Source organism: Octopus bimaculoides, chromosome 28 (genome assembly GCF_046866305.1).
Source record: "Octopus bimaculoides isolate indiv1 chromosome 28, ASM4686630v1, whole genome shotgun sequence".
NCBI classification, from domain to species: domain Eukaryota; kingdom Metazoa; phylum Mollusca; class Cephalopoda; order Octopoda; family Octopodidae; genus Octopus; species Octopus bimaculoides.
This window is the reverse complement of record NC_142955.1, coordinates 18,941,111-18,953,610: the sequence shown is the minus strand read 5'-3', so window position 1 is coordinate 18,953,610 and position 12,500 is coordinate 18,941,111. Positions and strand designations below refer to the sequence as shown.

The 12,500-nt window shown below is 37.6% G+C and overlaps 2 protein-coding genes across 3 annotated transcripts in view; one reads left to right on the top strand and one right to left on the bottom strand.

Annotated features, from left to right (window-relative positions):
• Positions 1-7,214, top strand: part of LOC106867522 (uncharacterized) — a 21,921-nt gene extending 14,707 nt beyond the window's left edge. The window contains exons 2-10 of one of the 2 annotated variants that reach the window (XM_089344777.1): positions 441-626; positions 1,361-1,554; positions 1,979-2,143; positions 2,855-2,950; positions 3,815-4,154; positions 4,968-5,057; positions 5,867-5,945; positions 5,988-6,148; positions 6,721-7,214. In XM_089344777.1, coding sequence (XP_089200903.1) covers positions 441-626; positions 1,361-1,554; positions 1,979-2,143; positions 2,855-2,950; positions 3,815-4,154; positions 4,968-5,057; positions 5,867-5,945; positions 5,988-6,148; positions 6,721-6,749 — 1,340 coding nt within the window. In that variant the 3' untranslated portion in view covers positions 6,750-7,214. Of the gene's footprint in view, positions 1-440; positions 627-1,360; positions 1,555-1,978; positions 2,144-2,854; positions 2,951-3,814; positions 4,155-4,967; positions 5,058-5,866; positions 6,149-6,720 lie in introns of both variants that reach the window. The other variant, XM_089344776.1, reaches the window with a different exon arrangement.
• Positions 7,215-8,121: 907 nt separating this feature from the next.
• Positions 8,122-12,500, bottom strand: part of LOC106867526 (uncharacterized) — a 30,140-nt gene continuing 25,761 nt past the window's right edge. The window contains exons 11-12 of the mRNA XM_014912419.3: positions 12,127-12,152; positions 8,122-9,512 (exon numbers count right to left, since the gene is read on the bottom strand). Of these exons, the coding sequence (XP_014767905.2) occupies positions 9,425-9,512; positions 12,127-12,152 (114 nt within the window). The 3' untranslated portion in view covers positions 8,122-9,424. The remainder of the gene's footprint in view (positions 9,513-12,126; positions 12,153-12,500) is intronic.

Below are 12,500 nucleotides of genomic sequence, written 5' to 3'. Positions count from 1 at the left end.
ACAACTGTCTACATCTATCTATCTATCTATCTATCTATCTATATCTATATATATTTGAAGAAAAGCAACAAAAATTCATTAGGTTATAGCAGTACGTACGTTTCGTACAAACTTCATTTATTTATGTAGTGAGAACACTACATAAAATGTGCAATGAAAATGTACTCCTCAGCTGCATAATGGAAGTTCATTTCAGAAAGTCATTTTGTAAGTGTGTGCAAAAACAAGAATAGGAGATGAAGAAAATACCATCTTGACTGGGCTGTTGATCCAGAAAAGAAAGACAGCAATAAAAGTCTACATCACATGCACAGTTCACAGAATAAAATCCTCAAAGATTTTGAGATCTTGAATTAAAATATGAATAATTTAGAACTGGAAATTTCAGGCAAGTTGATATTAAAAAAAGAAATCAATGTAAATTTGTTCATGTTTTGCAGCCAAATCAACAGAAACGGTCAAATCCAAAGTGCCAGCCAAACTTCATGAACAAGAAAAGGAACTGGAAGACTTAGCGAAACTGCAAAAGGAGAAGGTCAACCATGCAGTGTTGCAGTCTTCGAGTGATATAAAAATTGTTGAGAATAATGGTAAATCAGAGAAGACATTAAAGACTACGGATAATGGTAAGTTTCTGCTCTATTCAGTTCCATGTTCTCCAATCAATAATGTTCACTTTAGTAGGGAATGATCAACAGATTAGTCTGCTTGTGGCTGAGTACTCCATAGACACGTGTACCCTTAACGTAGTTCTCAGGGAGATTCAGTGAGACACAGTGTGTGACAAGGCTGGCCCCTTTTAAATTACAGGTATGACTCGTTTTTTTGCCAGCTGAGTGGAGTGGAGCAATAAAGTGAAATAAAGTGTCTTGCTCAAGGACACAGTGCACTGCCAGGAATCGAACTTATGTCCTTACAATCATGAGCTGATTACCAAAGAAGACAGCTGGAGCCTGGTGCCAACCTCAGGCTTACCAGCTCCTATCAGGCCGTGAAAAGCTGATGTTAAATGAAGATGATGATGATGATGACAATAATGATGATGGTGATGATGATGGTGATGATGATGATCTACAAATTATTTATTAAAGCAGATGAAAACCTAATAAATCTTTGTGTTTATTTAATTATAATAAAGTATTTTACTGCAATTGGAAGTCTTTCTTTAATGGAATTCTTTGAATTTTTTTAAATGGTGTCTTTCTTTTTGTGTTACATCATTGTTTTGAGTTGGAATCAATTATTTATGTAAGTTTGAGACATGCCAATATTAATTTGCGATACCTTTGGTTTATCTACTTACACACACACACACACACACACCCACCCATTCTATGTTATATCTTTTTCGTTATCCTAGTTATCGATGGCAACAATGGCAAAGTCGTGTCTTCTGTGAAAAAAGTGAGGAAGATTGGAGTGGCCAAAGGAAACAAGCCCAAAGTAGAAGCCAAAACAGAAGTTGATATACCCGCTGAAGGTATTCACAACACTTTCCAAGACAATCTGTTTGAGGATGATCGGCAAGAGGAGAAAAAAGCTGCTTTCAAGAAGGTACGTGAGATTATAGATTACATCAGATAGAGATAATCCATTGTTTTAATACCACCGGTGCCACCACCACCATCATTGCTTGGCCCTTCAGAGCTTTTAACTGATCCATTTTTTTAACACTTCATTCGTAAAATGAATCCATGGCCAGATTTAGCCCAACCCATTCCCTAATCTTGTGATATCCACTTCTGTCCCCATAGACCTATCAGGAATAATACGCAGAGAAGAATGGATGGATAGAAGGATGGATATATAGATATGTATATATATATATATATATATATATATATCTGTATACATTTGCAAAAGCAGCAGCAGCAGAGGTGGTGGTGGTGGTGGTGGTGGTGGTGGCAATAATGTTGATGATGATGATGATAACTATTCTATGTTGCTGTTCTTACCAAAATCCTACTGTCTTTTACAGAGTTTACCAGAAAATGCAGCTTTTGAAGAATCCCTCGTTAACAGCCCAGAAAATGATATCAAGGACTTGATCAAATCTTCAGAATCTATAGCAAAATATCTCTTGGAAACCGGACGTTTTGATAAACTCGACCAGTCTCTCCGGGATGTTGTCAGAATTGGACTGGTACGTTTCTTTTCTAACCCTATTTTGTCTTAAGTGTCTGCAAAGACAGTAGTTCTTGTACATCTGTAAGACCAAGGTTCTTGTATAACCATGACACCACAGTTCTTGTAAGTCAGCAAGATTGTAGTTCTTCTTGTATGTTTGTAAGACCTCATTTATTCCAATGGGACATTTTTAGGTTGGTAGGTAACTTCAGTTTCATGGCCTTGAGTCAGATATCTCCCTCAACCATACAAATTATCAGTTTGTGGGAGTGAAGACCTGTTGAGCATATTGTACTGTATGTAGTACAGGTATGGCTGTATGGTTAAGACATACCATTCTCAAATATGTAGCTTTGAGTTCATTCCCACTGCACAGCAACTTAGGCAATTATCTTCTACTATAATCCCAGTGTGATTAATGCCTTGTGAGGAAATTTGGTTGATGGAGAGTGACAGAATCCCATCATATAAATATATATATGTATGGTATGTATGTATGTATGTATGTATGTATGTATGTATGTATATATATATATATATATATATATATATATATATATATATATATATATAAAGATAGATAGATAGATATTGATATATATATTTATATGATGGGATTCTGTCACTCTCCATCAGCCAAATTTCCTCACAAGGCATTAATCACACTGGGATTATAGTATTTTCTGTGTTTCCATTTTTCTCCATTTTTTTTTTCTCTGTTGTGCAGATGTCAAAGACAGAAGCCAGTGAATATAAGAAAATGGTCTTGGAATATTATGAGAAATTGGTTGAATTAAGAGAAGCTGAGGAATTACAGAGTAAAGTAAGTGTCGGAATGTGGCGCTTCATCATCATCATCATCATCATCATCATCATCATCATTGTCATCATCATCATCATCACCATCATCACCATTCGTCCTCTTTACAATCCTCAAATCAAACGGACATGATGGATCAACTAGTTGGCAACTTCACTTTTCCTTATCTATAATCTGTCTGGTCTATTATTTTCTAACTTCTTGTCCATTTGATTAGGCAAGTCCTACAAAGGAGTAAAGATTGTTTGCCAACATAACATGGCAGTCCTGGTTTAGGACGAATGTTGCTGTAATTTTAGCCCCAGGAGACATCGTTTCCAGCTGGCTATACGACACGATCTGTGTCCTTATATTTTCAAACAAGGGAATCTAGCACCCCAACTCAGCTCAAAACAACCCGGAAATCACAATACACAGATATTGTTTTGGGCTGAGTGGGGGTGCTAGATTCCCTTGTTTGAAAATATAAGGACACAGATCATATCGTATAGCCAGCTGGAGTCGATATCTCCTGGGGCTAAATTACAGCAACATTTGTCCTAAACCAGGACTGCCATGTTATGTGTTGGCAAACAATCTTTACTCCAAAGTACTGTTGCTGAATATCTCTCATTCTGGGATTTAAAAATAGTAATTTTCTCAGTCCTACGAAATTTTACATTCCTCTGACTCCAGGACTCTTTCGACACGACCATTGCACCATGTGTTTCCATCTTGAAATCCCAATTTCTGGCATAGTTCCCAGAGCAAAACTTTTACAACCTGATTGTGCCTCCATTACTTACATTCCTCTTGTGCATTATTATTATTATTATTATTATTATTATTATTATTATTATTATTATTATCATTCTCTCCATCTTTCAGTTGAACGCCCCTCCCTTGGACTATGCTGAACAAGACTATGTGATGCCATTCAACGGTGCTGGTGACACGCTGGACAACAGGGTCTACCCATACGGTCAGGTGGACAGCGCTTCAGAGGACGGCAGTCGCTACGAGGACAGCAACGAAGAAGACAGCTACCCGATCGACCCCAGCGTCAACTCTCAGTCCGAATACGTCGACATCCCAGCCGATGCTATTCAACAGTCTTACAGCAGATTCCCAGACATGAAGCAGGAACTCGTTCCAGTCAGTCGCGAAGAAGAGCCACAAGAGAAGAGTGATTGGCTGACAGGACTTTTGGAACAAGCAAACTACGGAGGTGACTAGTTTTGACGGTCATGTCAATTATCGACAGGGGTGGACAGAGAGACAGATTGACAGGCAAATAGACGTACCATATTTAAGGGTGTAAAGAACACAGTTTGGGTATGAAATAGAAAATACGTATAGACGTGGGTGTGTGGTAAGAAGCTTGCTTCCCGACCACATGGTTCCAGGTTCAGTCCCACTGCGTGACATCTTGGGCAAATATCTTCTACTATAGCCTCGGGCCAACTTAAGCCTTGTGAGTGGATTTGATAGATGGAAACTGAAAGAAGCTTCTCGTGTATATATATATATATATATATATATATATATATATACATATATATATATATGTATATATATATTGGGTTGGTGCATAATTATTGCGGGTTTTTTTCAACAAATTTTATTCATCATATATATATATATATATATATATATATATATATGTATGTATATATTTATATATATATATATATATATATATATATATATATATATATATATATATATATACACATATATATATACACATATATATATATACACTTTATTGGTTTCACATTTGATTTTCAAGTGTGGAACCATGTTACAAACTGTGTCTTTTCTGGCCATTGTCAGAAGCACATTGTTCCTGGTTCAGTCCCACTGAGTGGCACCTTGGGCAAGTGTCTTCTGCTATAGCCTCAGGCTGACCTAAAACCTTATGAGTGGATTTGGTAGACGGAAACTGAAAGAAGCCATATATGTGCATGCGTGCGTGCGTGTGTGTGTGTGTGTGTGTGTGTAAATATGTATATTTACCAATTCTATTTTGTCTTTTTAGGATATCCTGAAGCTGAAAGCATTTTAAACACAATCTCAGACTCCCAACCAACATCACGAGCTGAGCGAGAAAAAATACAACGGATTATCGGTAAGGAAGTTTTTCCTGAAAGACTTGTCTGTGTGTGTGTGTGTGTGTGTCATTGTGGATAGGTGTATTCAAGGGGGTACTGAAAAGTTTCTGGCTTTATGGATATTGTGAAAGGCCTGGTCGGGGACCCAACCTTCTGAGTTCTTTTACAGGGTTTAGAAAAACTGAAGGACCCCTGCAATAAGTGTGTGAATCTGAGAGGGGAATATGTTGAATAAAATCATAATTAACTGATTCGCTTGGATTTTCTTTGACCAAACCCAGGAACTTTTCAGCACCCCTAATATATATATACACATACATATATATATATATATATATATATATATATATATATATATATATATATATATATATATATATATACATATATATATATCAGTATATATACAAGGGGGTACTGAGAAGTTCCTGGTTGGGGATCCAACCTTCTGTGTTCTTTTGCAGGGCTTAGAAAAACCGAAGCAGTGTGTATGTATGTATGTATGTATGTTTGTTTATATGTATGTATGCATCTGCCTATGTATGCATATATATGTAATGTAGGTATGTGATTGTAAATTCCACACAATATTAGGAATATGAGGCAAATAACAGAGATCATCACCAGTATTATTATTATTATTATTATTATTATTATTATTATTATTATTATGTTGTTGTTGTTTTTTTTCTTCTTTCTTCAAATTTTCTTCCATTTCTCGCCGAGGGTTTATTATTATTATTATTATTATTATTATTATTATTATGATTATTATTATTATTATTATTATTATCATTGTTGTTGTTGTTGTTGTTAATCTGCACAGAGAGTGTCCTTGCCCGAAATGCCTTGAAAAGCTCAGAGGAATCTTCAGAAATGGAGAGCGAAGACGAAACAAATGAAGAGGAAGAAGAGGAGGAGGCGGCGGCGGCGGCAGCGGCAGAAGAAGAAGCAAACAGGGAGAACAGCCTGCGGGAAAGAATGCGGCTGAGAAGCAGAATGAACGGCAGAATACCACGCAGGAAAGTCGAGCCCATAGCCTTGTCAAAGAAGACACCAGCGCAATCAAGTGAGCGACGAGACAAGAAAGCGGAAACCAAAAAGCAAGGTTTGTCTCAATATTTCGTTTTTGCATTCGCTTTGCAAGATTCTTGATGTTAATTTATGCATTGAAGTAGATTTTCTTTTTTTACTTTGGGAGGGTCATCATGCCAATAATAAACACACACACATACACTGGTTCTTTTTCACTTCTTGGTGCATTCTTCTGATTTTCCTCTTCAGACTGCCCTGGCTTATTCTTTAATCCTTTAGCATTCAGATTATTCTGTCACGTATAATCCTTATTTATCCACATTGTTTTAACTTAATCCTGCATTATCTCATAGCTTTGAGATTTCAAAGATGTTATTGCTTAGTCTTAGAATCACATTGAAGGTGGTTGAAATGCATTTCATCCACCTTCGTGTCCTGAGTTCAAATCTGCCGAGGTCATCTTGGCCATTTATGATTTTAGGATTGATCTAATAAGTACCAGTTGAATATTGGGGTCAATGTAATCAATTTACCCCAAACTCCACAATTATTGGTTTTGTGCCAAAATTTGAAACCATTATTATCATAATTATTATTATTATTATTATTATTATTATTATTATTATTATTGTTTGTTTGTTTCAGATCCAGAATCAAAACGAAAATCTGCCTAAGAAGAGTCGCCAGCTCCCTTGTGACCAAACTAAACCTATGACCCCAAGACAGAGCAATGTCTTGGGTCCTCAATAAAAGTTTAAAAAAAAAAAAGAAATTGGAAAAAAAAATTCTGCAAAAAAAAATTCTGCAAAAAAAAATTCTGCAAAAAAAAAATGAAATTAATGAAAAATAAAAATATATATAAAAAAAACACACAGAAAAAAAAACACAGTAAAAAAAGGATTTTAAAAATTGCAAAAGTGAAAAATGTAAATTAATTAATAATTTCATTAATGAAATAAAAAAATAAAAAACAAACAAACCTGGACAGTGAGAAGAAAAAAGGAAATTTGGAATTTGTTGTTTGTATCATCTTCAACATTGGAACCTCCTAAGATTATCTGCCAATATATTATATACAACCCTGAGAACCCTCATCCCATCCCCCCACCCCTACCCCCATCTCGCCCTACACACACACACATACACACACACTCATACACACATACATGGACTGATGCATTCACTCGTTAACACACATACAGACATAGGTATATATTCAATATATATATATATGTATATATATATGTATATATATATATATATATATATATATATATATATATATATATATATATATATATATATATATATATATATATATAGATGCATAGATATATACATACAACATGAAGACACACACACACATACAGGAACAAATATACGCATACTTAGATATATAGGAAACCATATATTTATGGCCTCTGAGTGTATGGGTGTATGTATACATACATACATAAATACATATACACCCACCCAGTGAAACATATATAATTTCTATTTTTACATACGTCACAAATGCACACATATGCACACACATACACACGCACAAACACATCCATGCACACACACACACACACACACACACACACATATATATATATATATATATATATATATACATACATAACATATAAATATACATATTCACAGATATGTCATATACACAATGCACCTACTTGTATTTATAAACCCTCTCACAAATATAGATATATATGTATATAAAGCAAGAAAATAAAGAACTATATTATGGTATATATGAATGTATGTATATTATATATACACCAGTATCTCTATGTTTCATTTTGTTCTTTTTAATGTCTTGAATTCTTCCTCTAAAACACAGGTTGGTTTCAAACTGCTCCAGCAATGTCCTTTAGATAGCAATAACACTGAATATTTGCTCGCTGAACTTTAGAAAAGTCTTGGATATTTTTACTGTTCCACTTACAAATCTTCAACTACAAAGTTAGAAAGTTCACTCATTGTTGAGTAAACAGCTTGGAGTAAATAGCAGAGGTGAAATAAAGTTTAATAAAAACAAAAGCATGTAATGAGAGTAAATTTTATTGGCGGGAATGAAGTTATATTGTGAGGTTCAGCACAGTTTCCATGAAGTTAGTATTCCAGTTGCAAGATGTTCAAACTCAGGCTGTCAGACATAAATATTCAGGCCTAAATAATGCAGATATCAATATATTGATCAATGTGAATGGATGCATGCACACACACACACACACACACACACACACACACATATATACATATACATATATATGTATACATATACACACATATGTGTGTGAGTGTGTATGTATGTGTGTATATGTGTATGTATGTGCATGTATGTAATATGTGTATGTAATGGATGCATGCATGTATGCATGCATGTGTGTATGTATATGTGCATTATGTATGTGTGTATATGTGTATGTGTGTGTGTGTGTATGTATGTAATGTATGCATGTGTGTATGTATGCATGTATGTATGTGTGTATGTATGTATGTATGTATGCATTGGGTTTAGCTTTCGATGGTGAGAACAAGAAAAATGGAAAAATAGCTTACTCGGATAACAGGTAAATGTTGGTGACAGGAAGACCACCTGGACATGGAAGATCTGGTGCAATAAGTATTGTTTAACCCATGCCAGCATGGAAAAAAAAATGGGTGTAAAAGCAAATAAAGGCTCAAAGAACAGAACTTATATACACGGCAAGAAGCTGAACAGACACAATGCCAAATGGACGCAATGCCAAATGGACATAAGGCCGAATGGACATAAGGCCGAATGGACATAAGGCCGAATGGACATAAGGCCGAATGGACATAAGGCCGAATGGACAAGATGCCGGAAAGACATACGAAAATTAAAATTTAATCTCATTAAATCTTAAATGCCAAATTGGGGATTAGTCATTAAACCATGTAGGTTTGAGCGGGGTTTTTAAAAAATATTTTTGTGCCTGCTCAACTTTATGTCCATTCAGCACTATGTCCATTCAGCATTGTGTCCATTTGACTTTATGTCCATTTGACACCGTGTCCATTCGGTTTCTTGGCTTCAGTTTCTTGTCAAAAGTGCATTCAGCAACATGTCCACACACAATATGTGTGTGTGTGTGTGTGTGTGTATACATACATACACATATATACATGTATATGAATACATATATAAATATGTATGTATATATACATTAAGGTGTATATCTGAATGCATGTGTGTGTGTATGTGTGTGTGTGTGTGTGTGTGTGTGTGTCTATGTATGTATACATATATACAAACTCCTGCATTTTCATTACTGTATACCCTCTTAGACGTAGAGTATATATACAACTGCTGCTGCTGCTGCTAGGTGTAGAATGAGCTTTCAGAGTCATATCCCACGATTCCATACGGGGATGTATAAACTGATGTATCGTCATCTGACACGTCGTACCTGCACGTAGAGAAGGAGAAATGAAAAGGTGAAGACAATAAGATGACAATGACAGGAGAGTTAATAATTGTTTATTATTAACAACAAATCAATCATCATCCCTTACAGCTGTTTCAATTGATACTCAGTGAATTAATTAAATATTAAAATCACATGGCCTGAGCATATCTTCAGAGCGAAAAAAAATAAACCCTTGGATGTTTTATATGTGTTTATGGATTAATTATAGTAGAATTAGCATTGAATCAGTATTTCCTTGGATGATACCATCCCCTAATGAGGCTAACATAACCCCTAATTAAATTGTATATATATCATCATCATCATCATCATCGTTTAACGTCTGCTTTCCATGCTAGCATGGGTTGGACGATTCGACTGAGGACTGGTGAAACCGGATGGCAACACCAGGCTCCAATCTAATTTGGCAGAGTTTCTACAGCTGGATGCCCTTCCTAACGCCAACCACTCAGAGAGTGTAGTGGGTGCTTTTACGTGTCACCCGCACGAAAACGGCCACGCTCAAAATGGTGTCTTTTATGTGCCACCCGCACAAGCCAGTCCAGGGGCACTGGCAACGATCTCACTCGAAAATCCTACGGGAGCCAGTCAGGCGGTACTGGCAACGGCCATGCTCAAAATGGTGCATCTCATGTGCCACCCGCACAAGAGCCAGTCCAGGGGCACTGGCAACGATCTTACTTGGCTTGCTGGGTCTTCTCACGCACAGCACATTTCCAAAGGTCTTGGTCAGTAGTCATCGCCTCGGTGAGGCCCATTGTACGAAGGTCTTACCTCACCACCTCAGCCCAGGTCTTCCTGGGCCTACCTCTTCCACGGGTTCCCTCAACTGTTAGGGTGTGGCACTTTTTCACGCAGCTATCCTCATCCATTCTCACCACATGTCCATACCAGCGCAATCGTCTCTCTTGCACACCACAACTGATGCTTCTAATGTTCTGCTTTTCTCTCAAGATACTTACACTCTGACGGGTATTCACATTGACATTACACATCCAACGGAGCATACTGGCTTCATTCCTTGCGAGCTTACGTATGTCCTCAGCAGTTACAGCCCATGTTTCACTGCCATGTAGCATGGCTGTTCGTACGCATGCGTCATACAGTCTGCCTTTTACTCTGAGTGAGAGTCCCTTTGTTGCCAGCAGGGGTAAGAGCTCTCTAAACTTTGCCCAGGCTATTCTTATTCTAGCAGCTACACTTTCAGCGCACCCACCCCCACTACTAACTTGGTCGCCCAGATAGCGGAAGCTATCGACTACCTCTAGTTTTTCACCCTGGAATGAGATAGAAGTTGTTTCCTGTTTGTTTACAGTCTTTATTGCACCTGAACATCTGCCACAAACAAAAACTAACTTGCTAGTTAACATGCCTTTGATGTTGCTGCACCTCTTATGTGTCCATAGCTTGCACCGGGTACATCTTATAGAGTTACTACCTACTCCTTTTCTACATACTGAGCAGGGCCATCTACCTGAAGGGGTTTGTGTTTTATCTACCTTCCTACTTATTAGGATTTTGGTTTTAGCTAGGTTGACTCTAAGGCCCTTCAATTCTAGACCTTGCTTCCACACCTGAAACTTCTCCTCTAGTTCTGATAGTGACTCCGCAATTAGGGCAAGGTCATCAGCATAGAGGAGCTCCCAGGGGCAACCTGTCTTGAACTCCTCTGTGATTGCCTGGAGGACTATGATAAATAAGAGGGGGCTGAGGACGGAACCTTGGTGGACCCCTACCTCTACCCGGAATCCATTGCTGTATTCATTTCCAACCCTCACCTTACTGGCAGCATCTCTGTACATGGCTCGCACAGCTCTCACTAACCATTCTTCTATCCCAAGTTTCCTCATTGACCACCAGATAAAGGATCAGGGGACCCTGTCAAAGGCTTTCTCCATGTCAACGGAAGCCAGGTACAGAGGTTTATCCTTGGTTAGGTATTTCTCCTGCAGCTGTCTTACTAGAAATATGGCATCAGTGGTGCTTTTAACTGGCACGAACCCAAACTGCATCTCATCTAAATTGATTCACTCCCTAATTAGTTGGGCTATGACCCTCTCTGTAACTTTCATAACCTGATCTAACAGCTTGATGCCTCTGTAATTATTTGTATCTAAAGCGTCACCTTTACCTTTGTAGCAGTTGACTATGATGCTGCTACACCAGTCATTGGGTATGACTCCTTCGTGTATCACCTGGTTCGTAATACGGGTGACTAGGCTATAGCCAACACTGCCAGATATTTTGAGCATCTCTGCAGTGATTCCTGATGGGCCGGGGGCTTTCCCGGTCTTCATACTCTTAATTGCTTTATCTACCCTGGTACTATCAACTCGGATAGCTGGTCCCTCTATTGGGTCGACATACGGCAGGCTCTCTTCCTCCCATTCATTCTCTTTATTAAGCAATCTGGGTCTCTTCCTCCTATATATATATATGTGTGTGTGTGTGTGTATATATATATATATATATAAATATATGAAAATGATGATGATGATATATACATATATGTTCACATATATACATATATGTGTGTGTGTGTGTATGTTTGTGTATGATGAGTTTAAAAATGAGTCTGAGGATCAATACTTACCAAGGCTTGTTCGATGTTTGACAACCCTGCAGCAAAATAAAACAGAAAGGTGAGACGATGGTTAATGAGAGCCGATGCAGTCGAGGGCTGAGGTGAAGAGGGGGGAGGAGAAAGTGGGGGTAGGGGCAGAGAATGGGCAGTGCACGGTAGGAGTAGATGATGGGCAGTTTATAATGGGTGGATGGCTGCTGCTTGGTGGTTGGTGGTGACGTAGGAGGAGATGAGGTGACAGGGGTGAAGTGATAGGGTGGTGAGGTCTTTTTTGAGCCTGAATGATTACCAGATTTTGCACAGTACATTAAGCAAGCCCATTTGATTACTGCACTCTCTTAACATGAAACTTAAAGTAGCTCATTTATAACTTGTTTAACTTG